The sequence below is a fragment of the Fulmarus glacialis genome, unplaced genomic scaffold, assembly GCF_000690835.1.
Source record: "Fulmarus glacialis isolate BGI_N327 unplaced genomic scaffold, ASM69083v1 scaffold4867, whole genome shotgun sequence".
NCBI lineage: Eukaryota > Metazoa > Chordata > Aves > Procellariiformes > Procellariidae > Fulmarus > Fulmarus glacialis.
The window spans coordinates 22,208-24,540 of NW_009222438.1; the positions used below are offsets into that span (position 1 = coordinate 22,208).

Consider the following 2,333-nt stretch of genomic DNA (forward strand, 5'->3'; position numbering starts at 1 on the left):
AGCGTGTTCCAAACTCCCGACCATCATGGCTCTCAGCAGAACCTGGTGATCACATCCAGAACTCCTTAATTATTATTTCAGTCCAGCTGTATTTGTCACATGCTTGCAAGTTATAAAGCCATTCTGAGCTACAGAATTGGCTGCTGTGGTTATCCTAACTGAGAGCGGTGTCCAGAAACAGAGTGGAAACAAGCAGAGCCTAGTCCTCGGCCCAGCAAGGGACTCACTTGCTGCTGGAAGGGAAAGAAGAGGAAATAGAAGAGACATATTTCAGCAATGCACCCAATTACTGTAATGCAGAACTTCAAATGGATGCCAGGCACTTAAAAAATTCGTATGTAATATTCACATTTTTTTTGATGCTGTAAATACAGAAAACTGCATTTGCAGTACTTGTACCGTCATCAGCAGAAGAGGAGTTTGATGGAACAGAGATTAAAAAAAAAGTCATCCACTGCTGCTGCAATTTAAATACAGCCTTTCATCTTCCAATTGTTTTCCTTATAATTAGCCCTCACAGTTTCCTGGGGCAAATATCATAATTTCATAGACTACAGCAAAGGGCTTCACTCCGAAACCACAAATTCAGGGCACAGTCAGAAAAGCAGTTGCGATACAAACAGCCTGCATGCTACACTCTGTCAGGACAGCTCTTTGTGAGCTTGCCACAATGTACCTGCCTGGGGAACTGATGCAGCTGACAAAATCATAAGGCACTGCTCAATTCCTGAAGTTGGCACGGTCACCAGGAAAAACTTTCGTTAAACTATGCCCTGAATACGGAACCGCTACTAAAAAATTCAAGGGTTCTTCTATTTCATTCCTACAGGCAGATCTCTCCAAGACGGACTAGGAGAGAAAGATCACATTTCTGAAGCCAAAATATATTGCAGGAACCTACAGGGTGACTACATAACTAATTAAACATATTTAACTTGTTAAAATATGTACTCAAAAGAAGAAAAGCATGTCAGAGTAGCAACCTTACCTCTTTGTCCTCTTTATGATTAAATACAAACAGCAGTTTCCTCGCAATTCTGAAGATAGAAAGAGCACTTCTTTTACTTGAGCCAGATTCATTTGCCTCAAAGAAATCCTCCACTTCTCTCCTAAGAAAGTAGGAAAAATGAGCATCGGTAGTTAAAAATCAAGCACACCTCTCCAGATAAGAGCAAAGCGCGGAAGGTAGAATTTCACACACCTTATCTCCCTCTGCAGGCGGCACCGACAGAGAAATCTTCTGATCAAAGCCTGGATCTGGATGGCAGCACGCTCCCTCTCCTTCAGCTCCCGCCGCTCCTCCCGAGCCTGGCGTGCTTTGTCGAGGAACTGGGCTTTGGAGGACTGGCTCGCACTGAACATTTTTATAACCTACCAAAACGTAAATTTAAGGAAACAAAGAATCATTGCAGCAAACACCTGGGAAACTAGGAGCAGAGTGGACAAAATGCACAGGCAAGGATAATTCTTTACATTACTTCTAAACTGACTACCTGCATCCAAGATTTAAGTAGGGGAAGGGGACTACCCAACAGCATAGAAAGATGTGCATGCAGCCCAGGCAAAGCCAAAGTTACTTGTCGATGGGACTGCAATAAAAACACACAAACACTGATATCAGAATTATTACAGCAAGCCTGCAACCTAATGCGGGCGAGTAGATTTTAAGAGAAAAAAAAAAAAAAAAAAATCAGCGTGTTGTCATTGTGTTCCACTCCCTGTACTCCCACTCGCCTTTCCAGTCTTATATTTTATCTGTAACCAAGAAAATGAAAATAACTAAGAACAATTCTATAGGCAAGGATAGGAGAGAAAGGGCACAAAGGACACCTGGAAGCTAATTTATTGCCACTCAACAAGACAAAATGAACAGAATCAACAACTGCTTTACAAATACTTGACAACGAACTCACCTGAGGGCTTACTTCTTCAAAAGAAGAATATGATAATCATTTACACACAAACATGATCCTCATCCACTGGCTTCAGGCAGCTCCTGCACAGATAAGCACATTACCTGCAGATGGTTTGGGGATTTACTCTTTATCTTTGCAGTTCTAAGTCCTTTTGACCAGACTTACCTCTCACTACACCCTCAAGAAAACGTTAAGTCAGAAAAGCTTCAGGAGAGCAGAAGCAGCACCACTTAGTTGTGATTGCTGGCACAGGTAGCTCCTGACACTTCACAGCGGGAAAGAAACAATTCGATGCGTGACAAAAGCGAAGGCCAGCCTCAACCGTGCCAGGGCCCTGGGCACCGGCGAGACCTGAGCAGGAAGAGTGAGTGTTTCCCACTTCACCAGAGTGGGGGCAGGATCCAGGAGCCACCCCCA

General features: G+C 43.4%; 1 protein-coding gene across 1 annotated transcript in view; it reads right to left on the reverse strand.

The window, feature by feature from the left end:
* The window catches only part of UBE3B (ubiquitin protein ligase E3B), a 19,953-nt gene extending 18,527 nt beyond the window's left edge, over positions 1-1,426 (reverse strand). Inside the window, exons 1-2 of the mRNA XM_009581430.1 lie at positions 1,202-1,426; positions 989-1,109 (exon numbers count right to left, since the gene is read on the reverse strand). Of these exons, the coding sequence (XP_009579725.1) occupies positions 989-1,109; positions 1,202-1,362 (282 nt within the window). The 5' untranslated portion in view covers positions 1,363-1,426. The remainder of the gene's footprint in view (positions 1-988; positions 1,110-1,201) is intronic.
* Positions 1,427-2,333: the final 907 nt, after the last annotated feature.